This window comes from Oncorhynchus mykiss, chromosome 23 (assembly GCF_013265735.2).
Source record: "Oncorhynchus mykiss isolate Arlee chromosome 23, USDA_OmykA_1.1, whole genome shotgun sequence".
In the NCBI taxonomy this organism is placed as follows: Eukaryota; Metazoa; Chordata; class Actinopteri; order Salmoniformes; family Salmonidae; genus Oncorhynchus; species Oncorhynchus mykiss.
The window spans coordinates 15,666,035-15,694,032 of record NC_048587.1 but is presented as its reverse complement, the minus strand read 5'-3'; the positions used below and the strand labels follow the sequence as shown (position 1 = coordinate 15,694,032).

The 27,998-nt window shown below is 42.8% G+C and overlaps 3 protein-coding genes across 3 annotated transcripts; 1 reads left to right on the top strand and 2 right to left on the bottom strand.

The window, feature by feature from the left end:
* Nucleotides 1–2: 2 nt before the first annotated feature.
* Nucleotides 3–13,864, bottom strand: LOC110502329 (rho-related GTP-binding protein RhoQ). Its single transcript, XM_021580272.2, has 5 exons — nucleotides 13,357–13,864; nucleotides 12,930–12,988; nucleotides 2,703–2,867; nucleotides 1,550–1,645; nucleotides 3–1,253 (listed from the first exon to the last, which is right to left on the bottom strand). The coding sequence occupies exons 1-5, from the start codon at nucleotides 13,496–13,498 to the stop codon at nucleotides 1,092–1,094; spliced, it is 624 nt and encodes a 207-aa protein (XP_021435947.1). The 5' UTR covers nucleotides 13,499–13,864; the 3' UTR covers nucleotides 3–1,091.
* A 4,919-nt stretch (nucleotides 13,865–18,783) lies between these two features.
* On the bottom strand, nucleotides 18,784–21,147 carry LOC110502327 (homeobox protein OTX2-like). Its single transcript, XM_021580269.2, has 2 exons — nucleotides 20,245–21,147; nucleotides 18,784–19,810 (listed from the first exon to the last, which is right to left on the bottom strand). The coding sequence occupies exons 1-2, from the start codon at nucleotides 20,506–20,508 to the stop codon at nucleotides 18,986–18,988; spliced, it is 1,089 nt and encodes a 362-aa protein (XP_021435944.2). The 5' UTR covers nucleotides 20,509–21,147; the 3' UTR covers nucleotides 18,784–18,985.
* Nucleotides 21,148–22,809: 1,662 nt separating this feature from the next.
* On the top strand, nucleotides 22,810–27,830 carry tmem254 (transmembrane protein 254). The gene is made up of 4 exons (XM_021580270.2): nucleotides 22,810–23,019; nucleotides 24,227–24,330; nucleotides 24,975–25,034; nucleotides 26,976–27,830. Exons 1-4 carry the CDS (start codon nucleotides 22,933–22,935, stop codon nucleotides 27,097–27,099), a joined length of 375 nt encoding a protein of 124 aa, XP_021435945.2. The 5' UTR covers nucleotides 22,810–22,932; the 3' UTR covers nucleotides 27,100–27,830.
* Nucleotides 27,831–27,998: the final 168 nt, after the last annotated feature.

Genomic DNA, 27,998 nt, shown 5'->3' with positions numbered 1-27,998 from the left:
GATCTTTTAAACTGTGCTTTAATGTACAGGGATAGGTATGTGGACTGTGCTTTAATGTACAGGGATAGGTATGTGGACTGTGCTTTAATGTACAGGGATAGGTATGTGGACTGTGCTTTAATGTACAGGGATAGGTATGTGGACTGTGCTCTAATGTACAGGGATAGGTATGTGGACTGTGCATTAATGTACAGGGATAGGTATGTGGACTGTGCTTTAATGTTGGTGCTGGAGATATGTTTGTGCCACTCTCCCCACATCCCTGTATCCCATACAGGTGTGTCCATTCAATTATTTCAGCACCATTGGGCTACTAACAAATAAATCCAACATTTTAAATATTAGCACTGCAAGCTGAGCAAGAGAAGCAGATCGTGTCCTAAAATATGGGATCATAAAAAAACTCCCCATACTAGATGGGATCAAAGTATTATTGTTGTTTTTTTTTAAACAGTGTGCATTTCATTGGTGGTGGCTAAGGTGAGTTACCCAAAACATAATGTAAAGCACTTGGAGGCCTGATGGAAAGCGCTTTAAATAAATGCAATGCACCCATTCATTCATTTCTACAGCAGACAGAACAAAAAAATAAGGAGTTAAATGGACACAATGATACCTCTGTTTTCTGACAGCTTGATACATATTTTTGTACAGGAAAACCATAAAAAAAAAACTTAAAATAACATACTTTTGAAGGCAAATAATTTCTTACTGAAGGGTGTTGTTGACCTGGGTATTGTGCTCCTTTGGTAGTAAAGCTGCCCCCCCCCTCCCCTCCCCAACTCCATTGGTCGACAGCAGGAGAGACAAAACCGCTCAAGAGCCCTGAACTAAAAATAGGGTCCTCATTTGTCCATTTCGGTCCTTCAGTCGTTTTCCCCTTCTTATGACCTCTGTCTCTGTCATTCGTTCTGGTTTCTATTCAGGAGTGTATTCATCACCAAATGGAAGAAAAACAGTCTGAAACAGGGTGGGGCTACCAGATATTGTCCAATAAAAAAAAGCTTTTTTTCCCCGACATGTTTTCAAACATTTTCTGTTGCATGCCCTAATGAAAATGACCCAGGTGTTATTGGACGTTCCCATCTCTCTCACGTGATGAGGCAGCAGTTGATACAGCGCGGCCCCAGTCTTCTCTTCAGGGCACCCTTCTTCCTTTTGGGGGTCAGGATAGCGATGATGGCCTCATCAAACACAGTTTTCAGTCCTTTCTGAGTGAGAGCCGAGCATTCCACGTAGACACACGCGCCAATCTGTAAGAGGAAGGGAGGGAAGGGCCAGGCTGTCACTCAAAAAATATCAAGGAAAGGGTTAACCTTGTCCCCAGGTTGGCTTAGGGAGGAAGTCCGGTGTTAGTCTAATAACAAGGCTCAATCAACAAAATGCCCCAGATTGAAGAGATCCAAAGTTCATCATAACAGTCATAAACAATTAGTTTGATGAGGGACAACCCATCTAGTGTAGAGTAGGGTAAACCAACCACCGAGTGGCCCATTTACAATCTCAATTCCTTCTGGAACCCTCTTCTGGCTCCACAGTGATTACATACCTCCTTGGCTAGCTTCTGGCCCTGCTCTGTGGTGATGGGCTTCTCCTTCATGTCATTCAGTTTGGCAATGGTCTTGGGGTCGTCACGAAGGTCAATCTGAAACAGGGAGCGATAACGCAACACTTCCTGTCAGGCCAGACAATCAGCAAAGCAGCCAATAGGCTGCTTCTTAAGAAACTTCTTCAGTTGGAACAAACAACTTGTTCATTTAACCATCTTCCCCATTTTCAAAAAGAGCAACTTGGGTCAGACTTCTGTAAGAAGTACTCCTCCTCCAGATTCACCATTCTTCAGCGGAGTAGAGAAAGAGACATTTCTAGAGAAATGTGGCACTTATAGTGCCAGTGCAGAATTTCCAAACACAAACCCAGTTTCTCGATTCTATAATTGTATTATTTCATATGTTCTTGTGGGTTTGGATTTAACTTCAACCACAAGACATTAGTCCCTTTATTTACTTGTATTTAAAATGCAGAGCTGACACAGTGTCTGCTCGACCACGCTGTTCCTCTCTTACTAAAACAAATTCATCCTTTACCCGGCCTACGCCCACTGATACCTGTAACAAACTCTTTCTTGAGACAAACATTCATTAACACATCTGTGGCTGTGTGCAGTATGCAGTGTGAGTTATGGTTGGACTGATAAAAAGAGCGGTGACTATCAGCTGACAGAAGGATAAATCACACGCCCACTCCAATAACCTCACCACCAATATGCCCATGTTCTATTTCTGGCGGCGGATGGACACCCACAAGTGTGGTTTGAAAAGTGTCTGGACTGATCTCTTGGAAAGTATCAGAGAGCTGTGGCACTAAATAGAGTCAACGAATACCAAAAAAACTAAACATTTTCCATTTGCTGTTAACCACATTTCTTTTTTAGGATTCGAAAATGTACACCTATATTTCTTTGTGCGTGTTCGCGAATTGTCTTAAGAAGAAGAGAAAAACAGAGCACAGCACATTTAAGTGGTGGTTCAGCTTTATAAATCACCCCCTCCCCTGCCAATGTGAAGTAGAGTGTGAGCTTGAGTAGGGTGGATACAGATAGAGCATATGCAAGGCTCTCTGTGAAACTCAGCATGTGGAATGGCCAGGACACAGTATAGATACAAGGTTTGGGTGTGGTGGCTGTAGCTCTTTAGGCTCACCTGAGTGCCTATGAGGAGGTATGGGACACTGGGGGCATACTCCTGCAGCTCGGTGACCCACTCTTCCCTCACATTCTGGAAACTGGCTGGGTTGACCACGGAGTAGCAGATCAGGAAGACGTCAGTCATGGGGTACGACAAAGGCCTCAAGCGGTCATAGTCCTCCTGGAAAACGTTAAGGGAGGGTAATATATAAAAGAGACACACACACACACACACGTAAGAGAGACACACACATGGGAGAGAGCGAGAGACACAGGAGAGGCACACAGGAGAGAGAGAGAGAGAGAGAGAGAGAGAGAGAGAGGCGGGAGACACACACACAGGGGAGAGAGAAAGACACACATAGGAGAGAGAGAGGCATTCGGGGAGGGGAACAGGAGACACGGGGGAGAAAGAGAGCAACAGCCTTCCTTAGATCGTATCCACCAAGAGACAACCAAATCCTCTGAATTATTATTCATGAAATATTCAACCGTATGGAAAATGAGCTCCAAATGCAACCCATCCTTATTCTCCTCCTCACTGATGCAGAGAAGAGCAAACGTACACTGTGCTTATCTACTAGACTCCACCATGCACTGCCAAGCAACCAGGCTGTTTTATGGAAATAGTGAATACTTTTACATGAAGAGAGTGATAAGCATAGAAAAATAAGAAGAACGGAGCGGATGTGCAGATTTCTACAGACGACCGACATCCAACTGTTTATTTTTATCGCTGTCACTCTGACTGGGGCTATTGGGCATTATTTCACATTAGCAGTAGTTTACAGGAAGTACTGCGGAAGGCATCAGACAAAATTGCCATCTCCGATAGGCCTCAGTTTATTGTGTGGACCTAATCGCTAATTCACATACCGTACGCAACATGGTCGCGTTGGTGTAAATGAGATCTAGCGTTTCCTCATCACTCCCTGATAACTAATTCTGACAGGCTGTCCCACTACATCAGCCCATATGAATATTCATGAGGTGTCTGACTTTAGGAGCATCCACAGCACACCCAGATTGACCAGAGTTTATATACACGAGGGCCATACACATCCGGAATGACCAGAGTTTATACAAGTGATGTCGAGCGCACACATCAAGACTAGTTATGATATGGTGACGGGCAAGCTTGAAGAAAGGAATATATGACTTGTCTGATTAAGCTTAACAAACTAACTTAAATCAACATGCCTCATGTCAAGACTAGACTGATGGACCATTAAGAAGTCTTGGACAACCTTGTGGTGATGCCACCATAGTGTCTGTTATTCCCACTTGTGGTGAGCGCAGTGGTTTCATGTGAATTCCCAAGTGTGTGTGTGTGTGTGTGTTAGAGCTAGAAGATGTGGTAGAGAAAAAAAGATAGAGATACATTTCTTGAAGTGATAAAAAGAACGCTAAGTTTATAACATTAACGTGCACCACCGTTTTTTGTTATTATCTTTTAAACTACTAGTTTGATGGTTGTAGCCACCAATTGTCCCATTAACAATTACCCATATTAGCAAAGTTATTTCATTTCAAACTTCACATTTCTCTGGTACAGGCTAATTATTATTACATGAGCTATATCAGCAAAATGCCTGCGATAAGTGATCGATATGGTCGGTGTCGAACATTTTCAGTTCATCTTCCCAGCTCTAGTGTGTGTGTGTGTGTGTGTCCTCTGTTCCCCTTATGGAGAACCCCATCCCAGTGCACTGTACTGGAACACTCCGCAGTTAACAGTAAACACAACATGTCTTGTGAAGGTGGCCAATCGCTCTCCTCCATTCCTTCATCCCCATCACATTTCAGAAAAGCTTCCAAAGTTCCTCAGCATGTTCAGTAAAAAAAAAAAAAAACATGGAGGAAGAAGGAAGAGTAAAAATACAAGAGGAGCCAGCAAAGAGGTAAGACAGAGGAAGGAGAAGAGAAAGTAAGCGGTTAGAGGGTTTATACTGGAGATGCTAATAAAGGCAGTCAAGGCAGGGCAGATTCCAACCACTCTCCCTGTACGCGTCCTTACATTTCCATCAGGGCAAGGCTTTTTATGGCATTTCTACTTGGCTGGTATGTGATCTCAGCTGTGAGCGAGTGTGTCAAGTCAGTGACATACGAGCGTCTATAATGTCGGTGAGTCACTCCCCTTCTTCCTCGGGCCCAGCAGCTGTGTCAGAGACGCCTGTTCAGACATGACCACAGGGAGAATAGTGAGCGCAGGCACTCAACTTCATGGTCCAAACACAAAACTGGTCTGAACACTGCACTGTAAAAAGAGGTTACTGGGAATTTGACAGTTTCTTGGTTGCCAGTTGGGATTAATATTTTCCAGAAAAATCGACCAAGTTTCAATACCTGAAATAATTCATATTTAACCCAGAGTACCGGGAAATACCACAAAAATATATATTTTTTCTTAATTAAAATAAATAAAACATTTAAATTCGGAAGCGCCCATTTAAAGCATAATTATTTTTTACTTTTTTTAACAGGATATGGTCACTATGCCAGGGTTCTCTCATATGGACAGCAAGTACAAAACAGAGCACAGGAAATGTTATAGGCGAGTGACGTGCTTTGACAATGCAAGCCAGGGATTACAGAATAAAGTTTAGGAATTTTCCTGCAGGACAGGGGGTCAAGATTTGGGGTTTCAGTGGAATTGGGACTGGATAGGAAAGCAGCCTAGGCTTTAGGACTGGATAGGAAAGCAGCCTAGGCTTTAGGACTGGATAGGAAAGGAAAGCAGCCTAGGCTTTAGGACTGGATAGGAAAGGAAAGCAGCCTAGGCTTTAGGACTGGATAGGAAAGCAGCCTAGGCTTTAGGACTGGATAGGAAAGCAGCCTAGGCTTTAGGACTGGATAGGAAAGCAGCCTAGGCTTTAGGACTGGATAGGAAAGCAGCCTAGGCTTTAGGACTGGATAGGAAAGCAGCCTAGGCTTTAGGACTGGATAGGAAAGCAGCCTAGGCTTTAGGACTGGATAGGAAAGCAGCCTAGGCTTTAGGACTGGATAGGAAAGCAGCCTAGGCTTTAGGACTGGATAGGAAAGCAGCCTAGGCTTTAGGACTGGATAGGAAAGCAGCCTAGGCTTTAGGACTGGATAGGAAAGCAGCCTAGGCTTTAGGACTGGATAGGAAAACAGCCTAGGCTTTAGGAGAAGAGAAGATGCAATTTTCCCTCATGCCTCTTCGAATTGTTAACAGATGCATATGTAGTAAATTGTGCATAGGACTATCAAATGTGTCTGTGTGAAGAGTCACTATGACAGCTAAAAGAGGCACGCTTTGTTTGTAGGCTATACAGTGCATTGGGAAAGTATTCAGACCCCTTTACTTTTTACACTTTGTTACGATACAGCCTAAAATGTATTAAAAGAAAAACATTTAATCCATCTACACACAATACCCCATAATGACAAAGTGAAAGCAGGTTCTTAGAAATTCTTCAAAATGTATAAAACCTTCAAAAACTTGAGCTCAGGTGCATCCTGTTTCCATTGATCATCTGGCCGCCCGGTCAAACTGAACAATCGGGGAAGAAAGGGCTTGGTCAGAGAGGTGACCAAGAACGTGTGATGGTCACTCTGGCAGAGCTCCAGAGTTCCTCTGTGGAGATGGGAGAACCTTCCAGAAGGACAACCATCTCTACAGCACTCCACCAATCAGGCCTTTATGGTAGAGTGGCCAGAAGGAAGCACCCCCTTAGTAAAAAGGCACATGACAGCCCGCTTGGAGTTTGCTTTGCCAAAAGGCACCTAAAGGACTCAGAACATGAGAAACAAGATTCTCTGGTCTGATGAAACCAATATTTAACTCATTGGCCTGAAGGCCAAGCATTAAGTCTGGAGGAAACCTAGCACCATCTACGGTGAAGAATGGTGGTGGCAGCATCATGCTGTGGTGATCTTATTCAGCGACAGGGACTTGGAGACTCGTCAGTATCGAGGCGAAGATGAACGAAGCAAAATACAGAGAGATCCTTGATGAAAACCTGCTCCAGAGCACTCAGAACTTCAGGTTCACCTTCCAACAGGACACAGACCCTAAGCACACAGCCAAGACAATGCAGAAGTGGCTTCAGGACAAGTCTCAATGTCCTTGAATGGCCTAGCCAGATCCTGGACTTGAACCCGATCAAATATCTCTGGAGAGACCTGAAAATAGCTGTGTATCAACGCTCCCCATCCAACCTGACAGAGCTTGAGAGGATCTGCAGAGAAGAATGGGAGTTGGTCCCCAAATATAGGCGTGCCACCCTTGTAGTGTCATACCCAAGAAGACTCGAAGCTGTAATCTCTGCCAAAGGTGCTTCAACAAAGTACTGTGTAAAGGGTCTGAATGCTTGTGATATCAGTTTTTTATTTTTAATATATTGCAGAAATGTCTAAAAATCTGTTTTTGCGTCGACATTATGGGGTATTGTGTGTCGATTGAAGAGAAAACTGTTCTATCCATTTTAGAATAAGGCTGTAACGTAACAAAACATGGAAAAAGTCAAAGGGTCTGAATACTTTCTGAATGCACTGTATGTAGGGGTTTCCTGTAGGGTTTATTAATGGCATTCGGGTCACGTGTGCAGTCCGACAGTATCAATTATGCGTGTGCTTTGAATTGATGGTGACTTTGTGTGAAGTAAATACACTAGGCTGAAGGCTTCCATGCGACAAACTGTTTGGATAATGTGCCCTTCTGTTTTTTGCTAATCTGCTGGTGCGCATGTGTGTATTAGTGCGAGATCGAGGAACATTTTTATTTCCCAGGTCTTTGTAACACAAAAAATGAATAAAAAAAATAATAATAAAAAATACATAAATAAAATCGGGAAATGTGAAGTGTTCCCGGACAGTCCCGGGATCCAGGTTACCCATGTTTATCCCTAGTTGCCAGCTAGTTACTGAATTTCATATTACAGTACTTCGCCAAAACTGTCTGAGCATTTCCCAACACGGGATGAACCGTGTACAATAGATTGCTAGTTCAATCTGAGGTATCACATTCAAGGTGATTACGTCACACGCCATACAATGGCGCTTTAGACCCATGATGGTCAATGGGGAAAAAGTTTAAAAACCATCCACCCGCAGGCTGTAGTGTTCAAATGAACATGACATGTCTAGAGCTCTCATTGGTGTTCAAAGGGCCATGACATGTCTAGCTACCTCCCATTGGGGTTCAGCTGAGTGGAGAGGAACGAGGCCCTGCGGCAGCAGCAGAGCAGATCCCATTTTACTCTCTACCCCCTGCAGGGATATCTAGGGGTCACTGGGTCATATCTCAGGGAGGACATCGAGTCGAACTTAACAAGGCGCTGTACAAAAAAAAAACAAAGGGGGAGGGTAAATAGTCATAGAAGAGTGATGGAAGGATGTGCAACTGAGTGTGAGTGCAGGAGGGAGTGAGAAAATTAGGAACTGAGCAGCAACAAAAGGGAGAGAGAGCGAAGAGAACGAGTAAAGCGACCGATCCCAGGGGGACTCCATTCTGAGCCCAGTGTTGCCATGGGTACTACAACAACACATTACATCCACTTCCTGCTCCGATACACAGAAGCAATGCTATGCTAGCTTGCTATGATGAGTGCATCAGCTAGGGAGAGGATGACTGAATGAATAAAGACTCTCCATTCCATTCCTTCTGTTCTTGGCCCACAATTTCAAGAGCGAAGAGATGTGATCTATACGTAACACGTTTGATCTATGGAATATGCAGGCCTCCCGAGTGGCGCAGTGGTCTAAAGCCGTGCCACTAGAGATTCTGGGTTCGAGTCCAAGCTCTGTCGCAGCTGGCCGCGACCGGGAGACCCATAGGGTGGCACACAATTGGCCCAGTGGCGTCCGGGTTAGGTTTGGCCGGCAGGGATGTCCTTGTCCCATCACGCACTAGCGAGTCCTGTGGCAGACCGAGTGCAGTGCATGCTGACACAGTAGCCAGGTTTCCGACACATTGGCGCGGCTGGCTTCTGGGTTAAGTGGGCATTCTGTCAAGAAGCAGCGCTGCTTGTTTGGGTTGTGTTTCGGCACGGCTCTCTACCTTCGCCTCTCCCGAGTCCGTACGAGAGTTGCAGCGATGAGAGAATTGGATACCATGAAATTGGGGAGAAAAAGGGGTAAAAATAAATAAATAAAAAGATTGATGGAATATACAGGTGGTGTAATAAGCAATACCCAGACAAAAACACAGGGCAATGCAGATAGAACAGTGACACACCTTACTGTATGCTGTTGTGCTCATGTGACTGTTAATGGGTTCACATGCGACAGCATCACAATTGCTTAAAAATACATCCTTTCCTTCATCCGACTTAAACAGACCTGACAGGTGACAACAATATGGTGGAAGCTCATCCTTACGCTGGCTTTCACCTCATCTGTTCTTCCAGATCAGAGTGATGAAGAGGCGAAGAGAATACGAATTTAAGTCAGTTGAGACAGAGCGTGTCTGCAAAGCCTTATTTTCTCTTTGAGAAAATTGTTAATCTTCCCTTATGAAACAGCTGAGGATTCTGGGAGCTTCAGATCTGCCAGGTACATAAATATTAAAAAGGGTCCTTGGAGCCAATAAAACTTGTGTAATGCAGAGCAAGAGGTGGGGACTGTAGCAGGAGAGTGTGAATCGAGGGGGTTGGTGGCTGGGTTGGACAAGGTTCCTCAACAGAGGTAGAGCATTAAGTGTGTTGCACTCTTCTACATCCCCGGCCTGAGCTTCCTAGGGTTGAATTACAGGATTCCAGAGCAGATTTGCAGCGGTCCACTCCCCCCCCACCCCTCTCCCTCTCAGCCAACCCCTCGGTCTCGCTCGCTTCCTCTTTCCCCGCCGTCTACCTCGCTTCCTCTCCATCTTTTGGTTTCCCCTCGCTCTCTGGCACTCCCTTCTTTGATCAGACGCTGGAGCTATAAAACATTACCAGCTGGCCTTGTGCTCAGCCTAAAGAAGTCAGCGGGGGTGGGGGATTGGAGGCACTGCGTTTGAAGGGAAGTAACTCTACTCTGTGGCCTTGGCGCCCACAGTCGACATCTGGGAAACTTCTCAATTTCACAGTTCTGAACCAGCTAAAACAAAAAGGCTCTAGACATGGAATTGCAATCAAAGACAAAGGGGTAAACAAAAAGCAGTGTGAATCACTACTGAGTAGTAGATTTACGATGATTTAGTTTCCCCAAAGAATGAGTTATCGCAGCCACAGATTTATGTGGGAACGATGATTGAGTCGGTGGAAACAATAGCAACTGTAATTTGCTACACATGTACTTATATTTTATATTAAATGAACAAAACATTTCTCAACCTCAAATCTATTCACCTTTCACCAGGCGGGTAATGTTTCAGTTCAAGACCTCGTTTGAAATTCACACAGATAAAAATCCGGTTCAGACGAGAGTTAACAATTCATTGCTGCATGTGACATGCCTTAGCTTCAGACCCAGCTAGGAAAAACAGAGCTAAAAGATCTTAAAAAGGAAAAAGTGAGTGAGTATATTCTCTTTCAAAAATGTGTTTCTGTGTATCACATATGGGGATTTGTCAGGACCACCAATACTCACTGAAGAACAAATCAATAGCATCTGTTGGGAGGGAGACAGACAGGTAATGTGGTGAATGAGGTGAGCGAATGAAGGAGCCACTCTCCCACCCTCTGGTCATTCTCGCTTCTTTTCTTCGCAAAGACCATTACTCTAAGCCAGGCCAACTCCAGTCCTCAGGGGCCTGATTTTCCCCAGCCCCAGCTAACACACCTGACTCCAATAATCAAGTAATCATGATCTTCAGTTAAAAATGCAATTAGTTTAAAATCAGGTGTGTTGGCTAGAGATGGGGGAAAAGTGTGACACCAATCAGGCCCCTGATGACTGGAATTGCCCAGGTCTGGTCTAAGGGCTCCCCAGCACAACTGGATCCCTGGTTTCCTGCTCACAAGTGAACCGTGAAGGATATTGTTGCCTGGCGTACGTCTTTAGACCCCGTCGAAAGGTTGAGTACTGACCAAAAGTGTTTTTGCTGTCTGTAAAAATTGTTTTTGTTTCTCAGTCTCCGTTGGTAGCTAGCTATTGAGACTCAGTTAGCCAATGCTGCAATACTTTGGCTAACTAGGCTAGCTCAGAGGCAAGCTAATCTGCACGCACGGTAGCATTGCTAGCTCCCTTCTCTCATCTAGCTTAACCAACGTTCACCCGTTGCGTTAAATAGACCAACCATCTCAGCTTCACGGCTCCTTCGGTTGCAGGAGCACAATACCTGAAGGCCAACTCTGTACCCACGCGTTTCCCCTTCAGCCATCACTGAGCTAGCTAGAGCAAACCTTCATAACCATCCCAGGACAATGTAGCAATTGCTTGGGAAAAGAACATGCCCAACAGGGGCTTGACAACCCAGAGTCCTGTGAGCACTGCAAACTACTGACTAGAGCAGCTCTGAGGAGGCTTAAAAGAGCATCTCAATATCTCCTCCCCTCTGAGCCAACCGCAAAAGCGGAGGCTCAGCCACTCATTCTCAGAGCTTTCAATGTGACCTCTTTATTGTTAGCTTATCCGGCTGAGCTACTGGAGGGGGTGGGGAAGCAACTGGACTCATAACCTAGATCCAGATGCGTGGGAGGAGATCACTAGGATTACAATCCTGAACTTCTGTGCCTCCCATAGCGTCATTCAAGGCTGTGGTCGTACCATGAGCTGAGCAGTGGGAGAAAAAAAGGTACCTTGGCTGAGCTTATCCAGATTGACAAATTAAAAAGGTGGACCTCCTGGATGCCCCAATTACACCCAAGGAGTTGGGGACTACTGTCACCACAATGCGACAGAAGTGTGATATAAGTAAGAAAGAACGTGAAGCAGTCAGCTTCTACCTGCCCTGCAGACCCGGGCTTCGTGGCAAGTCTCCTCTTCTTGCTGGTGTCCTTTAGTGGTTTCTTTGCAGCAATTCGACCATGAAGGCCTGAGTCATGCAGTCTCCTCTGAACAGTTGATGTTGTCTGTTACATGAACTCTGAAGCATTTATTTGGGCTGCAATTTCTGAGGCTGGTAACTCTAATGAACGTATCCTCTGCAGCAGAGGTAACAATGGGTCCTCCTTTCCTGTGGCAGTCCTCCTTTCCTGTGGCAGTCCTCATGAGAGCCAGTTTCATCATTGCACTTGATGCTTTTTGCGACTGCACTTGAAGATATTTTCAAAGTTCTTAATTTTCTGAATTTACTGACCTTCATGTCTTAAAGTAATGGACTGTCGATTCGCTTTGCTTATTTGAGCTGGTCTTGCCATAACATGGACTGGGTCTTTTACCAAATAGGGCTATCTTCTGTATACCACCCCTACCTTGTCACAACACAACTGATTGGCTTAAACGCATTAAGAATGAAAGAAATCCCACAACTTAACGAGGCACAACTGTTAATTGAATGAAGCTTAGAGAGAATGCCAAGAGTGTGCAAAGCTGTCATCAAGGCAAAGGGTCACTCCTTTAAATGAAGACAAATGAAACTTTGAAGAATCTCATAAAATATTGATTTGTTGAACACTTTTTTTTGGTTGCAACATCATTCCATGTGTTATTTTATAGTTTTGATGTCATCACTATTCTACAATGTAGAAAATATATATATTTTTTTTTACCTTGAATGAGTAGGTGTCCAAACTTTTGACTGATACTGTATATGTTACAGGACTTTGGTTTCACTAATAAATGTTTTGAAATGGAATCAAATCAGTTTCTGTCATTGTTAAATAGGATAGATGGGCTATATGGTCTGCCCATAACTCCATTCCTATTCTATTCAGTTTAGAGGAATTTATCAAATTGGAAATGAGCTATTATCAGGCTGGTTAATGCGATGCAAGCCAATCAAGGGCAGCTTCTGAGTTGCAACTCTGGCATACTGCACACTTTTCACTAAAAGGTCCGTGCTAAACAGTATGCCACGATGAGTAAATTGTATACAGTTGATGTAATATGCTCGTATGGGTATTCGGACAGCCAGTGAAAACATTCCTACTAGACACTGGACATAAGACCCCTGTTCCTCACATAATAGACCCATTGAAGTGATTCGCTAGGCCTACAACCACTGTCTACCACAGACCAGACTGAAATTAGAGCAATGTGTGAAAACCACACCTGTTGCAGTTTATAGAGTCTGGTCAGAATGTCAAGCATGTGGGTGTCAACAGAGCCCCATTGGTTAACAGTGGGGGGAGCACGTGAGGATAGGTTGTGTCCTTGGATGTGGCATGCAGCCAGAGTTATAATAAACCCACTGTACCTGACCAGCTGTGTCGTACAATCCCAATAAATACTGCTTCCCGCTAACGTTGACACTCACTGCAAAGCAATGAAAAAAGGCTAGTTTAGAGAGAGAGAGAGAGAGGTCTCACCCCCTCCCTTCACCTGGAGGCAAACAAGTGGTTTTGATTACAGAAACAGATGTATTCCTATGCAATCTGAGCCTAAGGTTTTAAAAAAAGTCAGCAAAACATTCGAGCATTACACTTCACCTAAACATTGGATTTCGGTAGACTATACAAGCAAATTGGCATATAGATTAAACTCATGCAACTGTAACTAGCCTACTGAAGGAATGATGTCAGCTTTTATAATTAACGATTGGGTAATTTGTAATGTTTCCATTCCGAGAAAACACACATATATATTTATATAATAATCATGACATGTTCCAAAGTCCCCCATACCTGCATAATGGTCAAACACAGTGGGTACGTACTCCTCTGGAAAGGCGTCGTTGGCATAGCTCATCAACAGACACGTTTTGCCCACAGCACCGTCACCAACCACAACGCATTTCAACATAATAGTCCCGGTTCCGTTTGCCATGATGATCTTTTGACTATCATCATCCTCCGACGCCCTGTTTTCCTGAGATGCACGGCGATCCCCACACCACAGGCATCACCAGAGTCCGAATGCGCGACACACGGAGACCAATTGAAATTCAATTTCTTCTCATCGCCAAGGTTCACGGTTTCCAAATGTTGGCTTACATTAGTTTCATTTCCCCTCTGCATACACAAACTGCACATACACTGTGTAGGGTACACATACAAAGTCGAAAAAGGCGTCACTCCCGTTCCCTGCCCTGTCGGTGCTGTCTTTACAAGACACCCGCTTAGAAGCCCACTGCCGAGCCTGTTCCCCAGTTCGCCCCTTGACTCTAGGTCCCTCGCCTAAATTACATCGGCACTGTAGACAAGGTGGGTTCGCTTGTTGTAGAGGCGGGGCTATACCCGAGACCAAGGGGCTTTGGAAAAAAAAAATCCATATATTGTGGTTAGTTTATTGATTTTAGTCAACTTTTTTGCAATGTTCATATTGGAGGGTCTCTAAATATCCTATTTGTCATCGTTCTGACACTTGATTTGCATCTTTAGACAAGCATGTTTAGGCATATACCTTATGCATAATGGTATTCGATTTAGACTTTCTCTGTTTCTTTCCTGATTCATCCAAAATTATTTTAAAACATTGCACAAAATCATTAGCTCTGACTCATAGGGATTATACTGCCCAGATCTGCATTAGCAAAGTATGACAATGTCATGATGACCTGAGGATTTAGCCTAAGTGAGAGGTCTGGGGGTCTGCAGGAAGAGACTGGCTGGTTGCTGGCAATGGAGGAAAGGGAAAGGGGGATACCTAGTCAGTTGTCCAACTGAATGTATTCAATTGTAATGCGTCTTCCGCATTTAACCCAACCCCTCCGAGAGAATGGAAGGGAGTTGTTGTGAGGATCCTGCAGATGGAGACAACACAGGAGGGAGTGGGTGCTGTGAAATCACCATCGAAGAAGAGGTTACTTGACCTCTGCGTTGCACTCATCTTCATTACCTTTCTAAAGAGGAGGAAGAACAACCTGACCAACACAAAGACACACCTGTGTTTCTGATAGTTGTGGGGAACAGCTGTCTTGTTACACATGTTTGCCACACCAAACATTTGATGACTTCTCTCTTATAGTATATTTCCATTTGATGTCACATGTGCACATTTGCATTCATTCCTCCCCACAACAACTCTACAGTTCACGTCCACTTTGTTGATAGTCCCTAGCCAGATGTCGAAGGGCCAATCAGCATCAGGGGGTGTGGCTAAGAAGAGCTGAGAAAATGTGCCTTTGAACCTTCAGTGTAGCCCTATCATCACATTTTGACAGTTGCTGCAGCTGTCACATGACCAAACAATTACCTCATACTTGCTGTTAAAATCATGTAAAGTATTAGATGTTACACATGAGCCAATCAGAGAAGAGAAGCAACAGCCTTTAGTCAAATTCCAAATGAGACTATCTGCATTGCCTTTATGTAATCTATAATGAAGGCACATAAAATGCACATGTTAATTTAGCCTACTGTATATGTACTGCATATAATACATTGCTTCATTTTACCCAGCATGTATAAGCTAGGCTACTGTTTTAAATTTGATGTTATTAAGCTACATTAGTTCATTAGTGAGCTGCTGACCTTATTTCCCAGTGGATGACATTTCATATCAATGGTCTATTTTTGTAACCGGACAAGGTTTAAAGGTGAAGGCATCTATAAAAGACAGGTCTTGTCTTTTATCGTATCCCAGTAGTTCCTTTTTGACTGTTTTGATTTACCACTCTTGAGAGAACATTTACTTGAAATTAAATGTGCACGCAAATTAAATATTTGTCTCAGTAGCTACAATAACCGATAAGTCTCCAGCACTTCATTTGGATTGGTGCGCTCTTCTATCATATTTCTAGATACTGCATTTTTTCATGTGACACGTGCACACAAATGCATGCGCAGACACGCACATGCACATACTTACACGCACAAACACATGCACGTATACGCACATGAACACACACACACAAACGCGAAAGAGGTGCGGACTCACACGCAGTGTCAATTTTCCAATGTGTAACAAGCTTGGGGAAGACAGGCATATGAGTGATGGGTTGTTCCATCAGCTGCTGGCAGTTCTAGGGTATGAATCCAGCCTCCACAAAAAATATGGCCTGTAATTTCATCAATCCCTCAGTGTGGTCCTGTATTGCACAGTCTAATTTAAGAGCTCATCTCAGGGCTTTGTGATTGCTCCCCTCTCTCCTGTCTTATTGCACATCTTCACTTCCAGCCATTGATTGATGCTGCTTGGAATGGGATGGGGGAAAGCTCTGTGTGTGTGTGTGTGTGTGTGTGTGTGTGTGTGTGTGTGTGCATGCATATATATCCGTGTCCTCTTTAGGTCTCTCAGGTACACTACTAGAAAATATCCCTGTATGCAAATAATCCTTTTGTTATGTTTACCTCCTGTACACAAACATTTTCCTAAATGTTCCTCTATGACCTGTGTAATGAATGATGCTACTGGGTGAGAGCAACAGATGTCGTCTCTCTTTCCATTGTGTCTCGCAGCCCATTTCCCCCTGTGGAACACGTGCGACTACAGGGGTAGCAGTCGCAGGAAAACGTTGGTCATAGCAACAGATATGCACCTCCCTACTCAGCCGATCTGGTGGATGCTGTTGTATTATGGGAGGGCGAGTGAGGTCATCGGGTTGATTCGGTTTATTTCATTCATGCTTGCAGCCGACAAGACTGAATATTGCAGAAGGCACAGTTACATTTAGACAAAAACTTTCAAAAAACTAAAACACAGGGTATTACGTTCAATGAAAAGGTTCCTAGCTTACAAGAAATGACAGTTTAAAAAGTCACATTTGGCTGTTAAAAAGTCTGATGGTTAGGGGCTATGGTAGAACGTTTCAGCCTGTTTGTCCTTGTGTGGATGCTGGACAGTCGTTTCTGGTTGTAAAGTAACTCTGCCAGTACTGTCTCCCCTTTCTGTGTGGTAAGACGTCATGTACTGTAGGAGGGTGGTCAGTTTGGCGCATGACGGGAGGGATCTTCTATGGTGTCTATAGAAAACGTACAATATCATATGACAATATCCATGAGCGATAGAAAAATGGATGGCACAGACGATCTCATTTGTATTATAAAATATTGTGGTTTTAGAATTATAGTTGGAAACATATACCGTCTTTTTGAACCATTTATCCTTTATTTTTCCCATGAAGGTTGACTTCTTTTGAGAGAGAGACCTGAAAAAATGTCAGCACGGGGAAAGCATTAGAAGTGTACGTCAACCATCAAATAAATCGAAGAAATAAAATACACTACAATACATAACATAGAAGCAGAATGGAGTTTCAAAACACGGACACTACAATACATAATATAGATGCAGAATGGAGTTTCAAAACATGGACACTACAATACATAACATAGAATCAGAATGGAGTTTCAAAACACGGACACTACAATACATAACATAGAACCAGAATGGAGTTTCAAAACATGGACACTACAATACATAACATAGAACCAGAATGGAGTTTCAAAACACGGACACTACAATACATAACATAGAATCAGAATGGAGTTTCAAAACATGGACACTACAATACATAATATAGAACCAGAATGGAGTTTCAAAACACGGACACTACAATACATAACATAGAACCAGAATGGAGTTTCAAAACACGGACACTACAATAAATAACATAGAATCAGAATGGAGTTTCAAAACACGGACACTACAATACATAACATAGAACCAGAATGGAGTTTCAAAACACGGACACTACAATACATAACATAGAACCAGAATGGAGTTTCAAAACACGGACACTACAATACATAACATAGAAGCAGAATGGAGTTTCAAAACATGGACACTACAATACATAATATAGAACCAGAATGGAGTTTCAAAACACGGACACTACAATACATAACATAGAACCAGAATGGAGTTTCAAAACACGGACACTACAATACATAACATAGAATCAGAATGGAGTTTCAAAACACGGACACTACAATACATAACATAGAACCAGAATGGAGTTTCAAAACACGGACACTACAATACATAACATAGAAGCAGAATGGAGTTTCAAAACACGGACACTACAATACATAACATAGAACCAGAATGGAGTTTCAAAACATGGACACTACAATACATAATATAGAACCAGAATGGAGTTTCAAAACACGGACACTACAATACATAACATAGAACCAGAATGGAGTTTCAAAAATCTATAAAAATGTATCCTATAATATATGGTAATTAAAATTGGTTATCGTGGTAATCTAGCATAAGAGTAATGACAAAAGCTCCTTCATCAGGCTTGTATGGACAATTTAAGAGTTATGGTCAGAAACAGCATTATAATTGATACACGGTACATTGACCAGCTCCTTGCATTCCCATACTATGAATGTGACTTACAAGCACCATCTAGTGGATATATGTTGCTTTACACTGTGCAAGAGGGACAACGGATCAAATGCATGACAAATACAGATGAGTGTAAAGGAACGTAAATTCAAAGCCTTACTCAGTGGATTCACAACCATCTTGAAGGCCTACTTAGTCTCTCTGTGTTTTAAATACCCTTCATTATGGCATGATACTTTAAGAATCAACACGATATTACTTCCTCTAAATCAAAGGTGTTTTAATACAATGGATTTGTTCAAATCAAATCAAATAAAATTAAATGTTAATGTCACATGCGCCGAATACAATAGGTGTAGACCTTACAGTGAAATGCTTACGTATATGCCCTTAACCAACAATTCAGGTTTAAGAAAATACCCCCCCCCAAAAAAAGTAAGAGATAAGAATAACAAATAATTAAAGAGCAGCAGTAAATAACAATAGCTGGGCTACATACAGGGGGTGCCGGTACAGAGTCAATCTGTCAATGTGCAGGGGCACCGGTATCGAGGTAACTATCTACATCTAGGTAGAGTTATTAAAGTGGCTATGCATAGGTAATAACAGAGAATAGCAGCAGCGGGGGAGGGGGGGGGGGGTAGTGCAGGAGTCTGGGTAGTGCAGGAAGCGATAGTGCAGGAAGCGATAGATAAATAAGTAGATAACCTAAAATTAATTGGGATGAAGTACATGGGAGAATAAATTGAATCATTGTGGAATTAAGGACGTATGATCATCTCTCTCTCTCTCTCTCTCTCTCTCTCTATCACTCTCTCTCTCTCGCTCTCTCTCTCTCTCTCTCTCTCCTCTCTATCGCTCTCTCGCTCGCTCTCTCTCTATCGCTCTCTCTCTCGCTCTCTCTCTCTCTCTCTCTCTCTCTCTCTCTCTCTCTCTGAGAGCATTTAGTCCACAGAAACACAGGCTATACAGTAAACACTCTCGTACTCCCACAAACATACAAAATGCTACAATAATAATAATAACAATGAAGAGGTTGTCTATCGTTTAAAAAAAGAAGAGTGAGATAAGACTTCAGCAGTAAACCAGTTTGTCCCCATTTTGGTGGCTGTCCAGTCCATCTCCCTCCTGCCACTCTCCCTCCAGCTCTCCCAGGATCTCCTGCAGGGACATGGCCGGGAGCTCTGGCAAGGGGGCATGGAGCGGGGCTTGTCCTGGGTATTCTGGGGTAGACATAGCCATGCTCCAGGAGCCATCCAATCGGGAACCTTGGCCTTCCATCGGAGGGGTGTTCTCTTGCCCAACTTCCCAGCAGCCAGAATCCGGGGTGGCTGGGGCCTGGGTCTGGGAAATGGGGCCTCCATAGGCTTCCTGGGGGTTGTTGTAGAAGGGCTGCTGCTCGGCTGAGCGATGGTAGAGGAAGGCCTTGCTGGAGCCTGAGCTGTAGTTCCTCACCTCCAGAGGAGAGGGGCTCCATATGGACTGGACTGGGGTCGCCTGGTCAACTGCCTGGGGCCAGGCTCCTTGAACCATCTGGTGCCCGGGGCTCTTCAGGTGCATGCTGGAGCTGTATCCCAGCACCTTGGCCTGCCTAAACCCAAACTGGGAGGTGTTGTGGCCAGTCTCCTCCGCTCCAGGGTAGGGTGGAAAGTAGCGTCCATAGAAAAAGTAATCCTCCTCCTTCACCTGGGCGGGGTAGGCAGGGGGCAGGCAGGGGGGGGTGGATAGAGGGGCAAGGCAGTGCTGGGTAGCCCCTGTCCCCATGGTGCGGGGCTGGGAAACTGGATCCTGGACAGGGGTGAACCCACCAGGGGAGTGTAAGCCAGAGTCTGACTGGCACAGAAACGTCTTAGCTCCCTTACACTTCAGAGTCCGAGCCCTCCTGTTCTGGAACCACACCTGGAGAGAAATTGCAAAACGACTGTTGTTATAACACTGCATTTAGAATGTACATCCAACGCAAACAGAAACTACGTGACTAAGATAGAATTATCTGCTTTGAGCCCATGTTAATAATTTACCAAGCCCACTCTCATACACCTGTAGAATACAGTGAGAGCGTTGGGGGCTTATCTTGCTTTTGTCTCCTCTGTTTACTATTAGTGTTTTACATTCTACCAGTCAGACCAAACGAACCACAGATAAAACCGCTTACATCATCGTAGTAAATTAAAAGATAAACAGAAACCCTGTTACCAGTGTCAGCAGCACACACGCAGGCCCCATTTTGAACACAGGGCATTTGTAATATAAACCAACCCCGTTACACTCGCGTGTGCGGGAGTCTGTGCGAACGCGTTCCGGCATGCTTACATGTGTGCGTAGCTGCTTACCTGGATACGAGATTCAGGTAGCCCTGTTTTCTGGGACAGGCTCTCTCTCAGGCTGATGCCAGGGTAAGGGTCTGTCTCAAAGGTGACACGGAGTAGCTCCACGTGCTCTTTGGAGAAGCTGGTCCTCTTTCTGCGGTTGGTACTCCGGGACGAGGCTCCGGTAACCGCCATCTGTCCTGGGACATCTGAGGGGGAAACAACAGGTTCCAGATCAGAGATGAGCCAGAGGAGCCCAGGACAGGTTGTGGAGGGTGGTCTTATCATGTAGTGAGTCTGTCTCCAGGATAGGTTTGCTTAGGCAAGAATCTATATGTGACTCTCTGTCACTTTGAAGCATTACGACTGGTAAACCTAGCCCATAGGACAAAAACATCTGTAAAGTTCCTTTGATATTTCAAACCCCCTAAAAATCCATTGTTTTTACGAAAGCAAATGTTCAGCTTTAGAGAATTTTTAAAAAGTACAAAATAAATACATTTCCCCCCAAAAATGACAATAATTATAATCTGTGATTCACCTGGCCTACTCAAAAATACAAATCTGACATTGTCTATATGCTGGGTCAGTCAGTGACCTCTCCTTACTGATGCTGGTGTCCTTCCACATGGTGCCTTGATGGTATCCAAGATGTGTAGGAATCTGTAAGTGTTCAGTGAGTCGGTATAGATGCTCCTTCATGAAGGCTCTCAAGAGCTCTGTCTCCAAAATGCATAGACCGCCCTTTTATATCGTTTGCAAGACTCTGTACCCAAGGAGTATCCAAAGTTTGGCAGTTTGGAGGGGGGTATGTTTGTGTTGACCTGGGGGTTGTCTTAGAGGTACTGAGGCCAAGATAATGTGAATGGCCCTCTCCCATCCTCATCACATGCAAGGTCATTGGCACACAAGGAGACATAAAATACATGACTAAATAAAACACGACTCTTACGGACTAGCTGAAAATTGATGCTGTATAACGGTAATACGTGCTTACTTCTTTGTGTGTAGATAATGTGGAGCTTACTGCATTTTCAAGGTGCCTTATAAAAAAGTGTTTGGCATTGTGTCCACAGAAACTTTTACAGCTGCTAACTTTTTTTTGTATTCACAAAGTCCTTGGTTTGTTTGCATCCTATTAACCGAACAACTGGCTTGAAGAAATATCAACTCACGTGCCTATTAGTGAAACGCAAAATGCCATTCATGAACAGAACCTTTTCCGCGACTGCTGTGTTCTATTGAAAAGCAACACAGATGCAAGATATAAAAATAAGAAAAACAAGGATGTGTAATTGTTTGGTGATTTAATAGGACCATACTCAACATGCTACCTCACCTCCCAATTGATGTATAGGCCCAATACAGTGAAAGGTCAGGGGTTGCGCTGGTTTCATCATGGCCTATGGGAAAGACTGACCCTGAGGACAGTGAACTTTCAGCTCAGTGACACTGATAGAAATGTAGGGACACCAGACACAGGTATTTTAACACAGAAGTAGTTGATCCAAAAAACAATAATATTATGTAAATAGTACAATATGCTGTAATATACCTTAGTATTTTATCTCTTACTGGTATTAATATGATTATATAGTAATAATTCTAAATAACATATAACAAAATGCAATAACAGCACTGTTATCTCTACTTTTAATATCAGCCGGTGAGACATTCCTTGTCTTTTCTTTCCTTATCTGGACTGTGAGGATCAGGGTCTCCATGCTTTGGGACGGCTCCTGAGAGTCCCTCCTTTTCCGGGGCCATTGGACCTGACAGCAATTCATTCTGGGGGTTATCCAAATCCTATTACACATTATGTGTAGCCCTTTGGTCCTTCAAGCCTCTTGCAAAATTGGTATTGTCCTCCTCAATACATACATAGCCTATAACATTTACATTTGCACACTTCAGAACGTGTCATATGGTGGCTCCTCACATACTGTTTCATCACTGCTTCAAATAAAAGCTATATTACAAAATAAACAAGTTAAACTCTTAGCACATGCAAATACATTGTCTCTATTTCACAATGGCCTCATGTAGGCTATTCTTTGAGTTCATGAACTGTTTTGCTCAGGATTTAAATACTTCCGACACACAGTTTTACATGCAATAATCAGTGAATAAATAAGTAATAATAACTAGTTTGACCAATTTCCATTTGACTAATGGTGTAATTACTATAAAGTGATTGATTCGTTATTGTCATGCAGATAGAGATATCTAGACTATGAGGATTAGATTGTAAATACCTTAGGTCCCATGGCCATTTTACTGTAGAACCATTAGTTTAGATCTAGTCTATATCCATTAGCCACTTAGATGGATAATGTCCCACTTTTACTGAGCTTTAATCCTATAACTTTGAATAAAATAGACGAAAATCATTGGCAAATACATTTACTTGCCAATGATTTTCGTCTATTCTATTCAAAGTTGTAAATGTATAATAAATCAACAATACATGCACACATGCAATGCATGCACTTTGAACTTTTCTCTTTATTTCAGTCAAGGCTATTCCTATTTCGAAATTAAATAGCACTTGTCTCAAATCAATATTGAACCTTGGATATCATATGACTGATAAAGAAAGATTGACATCATCCTACTCTAATCCCATTCAGAGACAGCAGTCTCGGTACAAAAGCGTACCTACTGTTTTTGTTGCACGTGTTAATTTGAGAGCGGGACAAGTTAAACGCAACCATGGCCAAAAGCGATGGGTGTCATTATTTTAGAAGAACCAGTGTTTTTTGGATAACTACAGTGGCGCTTTCGATGGGATACTTCACAGTAAGTCAAAACCACAAAACGTGGATGGTTTTGAAGCAATATCACCGCAATTATAAAGCAAATGGTTGAGTTTACTGTGCCACAGCCACAGTGCCGTAAACATAGCCAAAGCGTCACCACGAATAGACTCCGGGTGGATCTCCATTTTACTCGGCCAACTTTCTGTCTTTTATTCAGACATTTGTTTTTGTGGTTTTTGTTATTCAATTCCCGTGAAGTCCATGACGAAGTAGTACAGTATTTAGCTTACGAAGTTAGCCTGGATGTTGCGCTTGCAATGAAAGTGTATCCAGGTCATCAACCCTGCGAGTTAAATATAAATGATTCCTGCTGTAAGGTCCCGGCTAATACAATTAATTTGAAAATGTGTTATTAATTGAAAAAAAATATATTGTATAGTTTCCGTTGTAATTACCAACTTTTAAGCTATCTATTATTGCAGTTTACTTAGGGGGGAGTGGAAGGGGAGTGGAAGAATGTACCTGCGCTGCGGAATGGAAAGAATTCCATGATATTGTAACGTTAGATAGCCTTTGACATTTCTCTAAGCAGGCCTATTTATCAGCCATAGATAACACTATAGATAACGCATTATGTTTGGAATGTGGGGAAAGGGTGAGTTTAACCTAACATAGCAGGCGTGAAAAGATAATTTGGGTGCAATATGTCTCTTAGTAGTCTAGTTCTATTCTGGCTAAATAATATCCCCTCATTGACACATCATTTCCCCACTACATCTGTGGTATGCGTTGCCTTCCTCAGTCATGTAAATCAGAGGTCATACTAATGTCAGGATGTGTGCGCCAACACTGGAACCCCAGTGACAACTGCTTGCTAGGACTGTCAGCGAAGCTAAATGAGTTTGGCTATATCCGAACAATGATGAGCCAAAAGTGGAGAGTTAGTGCACAATGGCCTCTGCACAAGCTGGAAGCCCTCTGGAATGTATAGGCCTGAATAGTCTTTTTGTTAAGCATGTTGCAACCTGTCAGAGGTGGACATAATATTACAAAACTCAATGTTACAGTGACCATGTGATTATATTCGAAAATTACTTGGATGGGGGACATGTGTACCTAATTACTGTTGTCAAAAGTTGTGGAAGCAATTAATGTGTATGGGGCACTGTTTATAACATGCTATTTAGTGAAAACTATGCGTTTTCCATGAACTGACTGTCTGACCGCATCTCTGTTCTGTGTTTCAGTGGACAGTGTTCTGGCCACAGCAGGTCCCCTATGACAACCTGGGCCCGCTTGGCACCCTGTCCAGATACCTGGTGGGCAATTACCATTCTCTCATGTACAAAGGGTAAGTTAGTGTTTCTCCATGGTAATGTTTACAATATTCTGTAGACCTTATAGTCAGAATGAGGATAGTCAATGTGAAATTGAAAGAAATGCTGAATGAAACTGCAGTTACAATGTATAGCACATGCAGCTTCTACAGTTGTTAGGCCTAACTCTGTAATAACCAATAATTTTAGGTTTAGCAATCAAATGAACAAGGAATTAATTACTGCACTGGGTAGGTTTGCCAGCACACCATATCACTGTAAATGAGATTTCGAGTGATGTGCCAAGTACCCACAGAATACAGAGGCTTGGTCAGTCTGCATAATCCACTGTGTCCCACTCTTTTTCACCATTTTCACACTCTTTTCACAACATTTTCAAACAGAGTAACACTTCCACTCTTCAATCACATGCATGACTGCTTATGAAATATCAAAGAAACACTCTCACATTTTATATCCGAACAAGACCAATGTGTTTTCTGTTTTTGAATCTCTAATCAATTGCTGTGGTATGGGACCATTACACTGTAGCTAGAGGAAATCATAAAATCATTGGTCACTTGCCTGAAAAAAAAGTAAGACTGTTTTTAAAGAAAGCTGTTAGACATTGACTAGAAACATCCTCATTCTGAATGTTGGGTGTTGCTCTGTGTATCAGATGGTGGGCAACCTGGGTCATCCACGTGGCAGAAGCCCTTGTTGCCATGAAGGTCTGCAGGTAAGATGGATGTTCATATATCCATGTCTCCTCCAGGGGGTGCTATTGTTCTGCTTTCTATCAGGCTCCCTCTAGTGACATGCTATCACACCTACTTTAAAACCCAAAACCTTAAAACCCCTGTAGGTCTAAGCCTCTAGATCGCAATATCTACTAAGCTAACCTGTATCATTGTTTTAAGATGGTCATTAAATGTAGAATTTAGTCATTTTAATTTAGAATTGTAGGACCCTTGTCGTTATAAGGTTATAAAGTTCAGGGAAGCTAGAAACCATTATACACAGGCAGTTAGAAAAGCCAAGGCTAGCTTTTCAAGCAGAAATGTGCTTCTTGCAACACTAACTCAAAAAAGTTCTGGGACACTGTAAAGTCCATGGAGAATAAGAACACCTCCTCCCAGCTGCCCACTGCACTGAAGATAGGAAACACTGTCACCACTGATAAATCCACCATAATTGAACATTTCAATAAGCATTTTTCTACTGCTGGCCATGCTTTCCACCTGGCTACTCCTACCCCTGTCAACAGCACTGCACCCCCAACAGCAACTCGCCCAAGCCTTCCCCATTTCTCCTTCTCCCAAATCCATTCAGCTGATGTTCTGAAAGAGCTGCAAAATCTGGACCCCTACAAATCAGCCGGGCTAGACAATCTGGACCCTTTCTTTCTAAAATTATCTGCCGAAATTGTTGCCACCCCTATTACTAGCCTGTTCAACCTAGCCTGTTCTTCCATTGCAAAACTACCATTCCAGTGTTTTACTTGCTATATTGTATTTACCTTGCCACCATGGCCTTTTTTGCCTTTACCTCCCTCCTCATTTGCTCACATTGTATATAGACTTGTTTATACTGTATTATTGACTGTATGTTTGTTTTACTCCATGTGTAACTCTGTGTCGTTGTATCTGTCGAACTGCTTTGCTTTATCTTGGCCAGGTCGCAATTGTAAATGAGAACTTGTTCTCAACTTGCCTACCTGGTTAAATAAAGGTAAAATAAAATAAAATAAATAAATAAAACAAATATTTGATAATACATTGAATTTGGCCTTTACTGCTATAGCCCAACACATTGATAAATGGCAAAACCAAAAGTTCAAAAATAAATATTTGTATTTTATTTTGACCCATGTTTGGTCACGTTATTTTTAGCAATTTTTACAGCCCGGTACTGGGTTAACCTTCAGACGACTCCCTTGAAGTTTGTGTGCGTCATAGAGCAGAACATCTGGCACATTTGTGTTTGGGAGAGTCTCCCCTTTCGATATTGGGGACATATTCGTTTGTATCCGGTTTTGTGAAAAGACCTCTTCGAAATGAGGATGTCCGCAACAGAGTTCAGACGACTGCCGTGAAGCTTGTGGATGTCGTAGAGCCAAAACAACCGGATGGCATATTAGTTACTTAGCTCACACGGTTCGGGTTTTACAGACGATTTTGTGACAATTTTCTCATCCGGAGCCTCTCGTGTGTAGAAAAAGGCCACTTTCACAAGCCCCATGTTATGGAATAAGCCTTATATCGGCGTGAAGAGGGGATTGAGCTACAGCCGTTACAAGAAATGGTGTCTCTAGCATAAACACACGGGGAGCTAATCGACTCTTAAGATGTTTAAGCCTATGTGTTGACTCATGTTGCCCAAAGTTCAAAGAGAATTGAAGAAGTGGGAGTCATAGAGCTACTGTTGACTGTACCGAATACAATAGTTTTATTGTGATTCTTCTAGTGCACCATTCCACAACATGTTTTGTTTTGGCCAGAAGGGGGCATCGTATAACTGCATGTCTAGTTACATTTAAGATCTTACTATGCACAGCCTTCTGTCTCCTCTCTTTATATTTGCCAATTTGGACTCTACTCAATACCTTAAGGGCCATTGTGTTGTAGTCCCTGACACTGAACCTGAGACTAAACTGCTGCCTGTCTGCGTCTCTTCACAGTGACAAAGGGGTGGACGGCACAATGACACGTTGCCTCTGGTTTATCCAGACGGTGCTGTTTGGCTTTGCCTCTCTCGGCCTGCTTCTCAAATACAAACCTGACCACAGGACCAAACAACACTGATGCCACAAGGAAGACCCTGCTGCAGAACAGAGTCTATAGTCTTTATAGACTACACCACCACTTCCTCTACAAATAATGAGTGGCCATGGCATGATGTGAACTTTTATCTGCAATCTGTTTGGGAACAAGATAGTCATTTGTGATTCCAGATTGTACAGTGCCCAGAGAGGACCATGAATAAAATAACTTACAACATTGTGATTGTTAAGGACCTTTAGACCTTCTGATTGAACAGTAGAAACATTCAAGCCATCAAAACTCTCCATCTTACAATACATAGCTATTGTGAAGCTTCCCACCACACACCCAACATTCCTTAGAAAAAAAATTCACTTTTTTTTTTTATCCAGAGCATATTTTAGGACAGAATGCAATGCACTGTCTACACAGAGATTATCACAAGGTTCAAAATGACAAAATATTTTCTGTTTTATATCATGATGGAAAAGTACCAAGTTTTCCTACAAAATGTTTTCTAATCATGCTACAGCATTTTCAAATGTTAAGTTCAGATCACCCATTATAATCACTGTTTCTTGTTTTAATGAAAAAGGACTACAGATGTTTCTTAACTTTCATTAGATTAGATTAGATTAATCCATTTGCCTTTAAGCATGAGCATGCTGGGAATTAATTCACAAATTAATACAGATAAGGGATAAGATGAGAGACGAAGAGTGAAGTTCTCTCATTTATAACGTGTGACAAATAAAGAGTGATTGATGAACAAACTTGGCTGTTTAAATCTACTTTATTTTTGTCCACCTCTGTCTATCATACTGTCTACACCTTGTGTGCATGGACAGCCATGACGAGGACATAACATCATGGTGTACTGTCCCACAGAATCTCTTGTACAAGGCCCGGTTTCCCAAAAATATCTTAAGGCTAAGTTCATC

Excerpts from the sequence above, each read along its gene's own strand:
- LOC110502329 (XM_021580272.2), bottom strand. The coding sequence starts at position 13,498 with ATGGCAAACGGAACCGGGACTATTATGTTGAAATGCGTTGTGGTTGGT. Across the intron at positions 2,868-12,929 it reads TGTACGACACAGCTGGTCAG|GAGGACTATGACCGCTTGAG; the intron begins GTACAGTGGGTT and ends AACGTTTTCCAG. Across the intron at positions 1,646-2,702 it reads ACCTCCTCATAGGCACTCAG|ATTGACCTTCGTGACGACCC; the intron begins GTGAGCCTAAAG and ends TCCCTGTTTCAG.
- LOC110502327 (XM_021580269.2), bottom strand. The coding sequence starts at position 20,508 with ATGATAAGACCACCCTCCACAACCTGTCCTGGGCTCCTCTGGCTCATC. Across the intron at positions 19,811-20,244 it reads TACCTGAATCTCGTATCCAG|GTGTGGTTCCAGAACAGGAG; the intron begins GTAAGCAGCTAC and ends ATTTCTCTCCAG.
- tmem254 (XM_021580270.2), top strand. The coding sequence starts at position 22,933 with ATGGCCAAAAGCGATGGGTGTCATTATTTTAGAAGAACCAGTGTTTTT. Across the intron at positions 24,331-24,974 it reads CATTCTCTCATGTACAAAGG|ATGGTGGGCAACCTGGGTCA; the intron begins GTAAGTTAGTGT and ends TCTGTGTATCAG. Across the intron at positions 25,035-26,975 it reads GTTGCCATGAAGGTCTGCAG|TGACAAAGGGGTGGACGGCA; the intron begins GTAAGATGGATG and ends GTCTCTTCACAG.